Source organism: Stylophora pistillata, chromosome 6 (genome assembly GCF_964205215.1).
Source record: "Stylophora pistillata chromosome 6, jaStyPist1.2, whole genome shotgun sequence".
In the NCBI taxonomy this organism is placed as follows: Eukaryota; Metazoa; Cnidaria; class Anthozoa; order Scleractinia; family Pocilloporidae; genus Stylophora; species Stylophora pistillata.
The window spans coordinates 29,219,891-29,221,858 of NC_142524.1; the positions used below are offsets into that span (position 1 = coordinate 29,219,891).

Below are 1,968 nucleotides of genomic sequence, written 5' to 3' on the forward strand. Positions count from 1 at the left end.
GGAGCTGAAGTGTGTAGGGGCGGACGGGTTGACGTGAGCCGGTCTGGAAAAAACAGTCCGGCCCTGAACAAAGCGGTCAAATGATTGCACAAGCGCACCTTTGTGAATGATTGGTTATTGCAAACATGAAGAATCAAAGTGAGGCGTAGTTTTTCGCAGTTTCTGAGGGAGTTAAAGGTTTGTAATGGCTTGGGATTGCCCGCTTTCATCCATACTGCGTTAGAGAAAAAAGTGCGTATAGCAGAATTACAAAGTTCGGACTTTTAAATAATGTCAGCGATGAAATCGCAAAAAGTGGCAGAAGACAGTAAAAATAAAAACAAAACAAAACATAAACGACCCTTGTGAGTTTATTGTGCAACAAAGTTGGTTGCCTTTCCCGTCTCTTGAAATGAACAAGGTATTCTTGATTCTTTCTGAAATGTTTTTGCTATATAAGGAATCCTCCATTGACCAAGCTTGTTCGGTCTAGATGGCTGGATATTAGCCTCGGGGTTTTTTTTAGGCTTTTATGGACCTCAGTTTCGTCTTGGTCCATAAAAACGCCAAAAAAAAAAACTCGGCCAATATCCAGCCATCTTGACCTTGCGCTTGGTCAATAACGCATAATATTTTTTCATAGCTGGCTTTAAAAAACTCCCAGCGACCGATGCACCAGTTCATTTAAACTATGTATTGCTGGAAGAAATTATTAAATTAAAAATTGAAAATTCTTATGTTAGAATTGTTTTAAAAGTTTAATTAAGTCATCGTCTTTCTTCAGTTTCAAAGAACAGGGACCAAATCTCACTTGGAATCTCACATGGAAAGCCACTTGAGCTTAGCTCTTTGCAGCCTTGAGATCACTCAGAATCAGGTTAAAGATCAGTCGAAGCAAATTGAGAGATTGACATCCACTTACAATGATCAGTCACAGCAGTTGAGTGACCAGTCAAAGCAGATAGACAGTTTGATGACCAAAGATATGAATCAGTCACAAAAAATTGAGCGATTGATGTCCTCTCTGAATGATCAGTCACAGCAGATAGCCAGTTTAACGTCCACTGTGCAGGGTCTGGAGCAGCAGATAGAAAGACTGAAGGGCCAGGATCGATATCAAGCTATGCAGGTGAATAAAATGACCAACGAAGCCAAGGGCGGGACAAACAAGAAAGGGGCAACTAATGTCATGGTTAAAGAGGGTAAGTTTCTACTGAAAGTGTGGATGGGGGTATAATAAGATGACTTGGTTTCATCACTGAGTTGATAATGAAAATTAGCCGTCTCAAAAGCTGACGTTTTGACCGGTAGCCCTTTGTCAGAGAAAATAGAGAAAATTTGGGTTACGTGTGTTTTATATGCAGAAAAATGGAAGTCTCACCAATAATCATCTTCACCTACACGTACTTTCTGAGTCGTATCTGACACATTGTTATCCGCAAGTGAGTATTAAATAGGAATTTTTTGTACTTCTGTGCTTCTGTGCTGCTGCTGCTGCTGCTGTGTGTGTGTGTGTGTGTGTGTGTGTGTGTGTGTGTTTGTGGGAGGGGGGTACTGGTATGTAGCCTGATTCACACTCATAAGCTAATGTTACACCGAGCTAAGTAATTTGAACTTCGAGTAAAACTAATGAGCAATGTCGACCTTTGATGACCTAATAGCATCAGTGAACTGATGATAATAATGTATTTTGTACGATGGTCGATTATATTATCTTTCGTTTTTGTAAGTGGTCTCTCTGTTGTCGTTACAGGTAATAATATGGAGCAAGGCTTCAAGCCTAAATCAATCAATGATATTGAAGTAGGTATGAAGGTATTGTTTGAGAGTACTTGGTTTGCCGGGATATTTCGAGGAACAGTCAAGTACATCGGACCTCTTTCTGTGTTCATTGGAAGTATCCTCATTTGTATCCTCATTTTCAAAATTCGATCGGACCGAGTTTATAACAGCTGCTCAGGACTGATAACAGCACAAGACATCAATTAG

At 40.1% G+C, this 1,968-nt stretch overlaps 1 protein-coding gene across 1 annotated transcript in view; it reads left to right on the forward strand.

Moving 5' to 3' along the window:
- LOC111346435 (uncharacterized) overlaps positions 1-1,968 on the forward strand; it is an 18,580-nt gene extending 16,612 nt beyond the window's left edge. The window contains exons 2-3 of the mRNA XM_022953721.2: positions 764-1,181; positions 1,733-1,968. Coding sequence (XP_022809456.1) covers positions 803-1,181; positions 1,733-1,968 — 615 coding nt within the window. The 5' untranslated portion in view covers positions 764-802. The remainder of the gene's footprint in view (positions 1-763; positions 1,182-1,732) is intronic.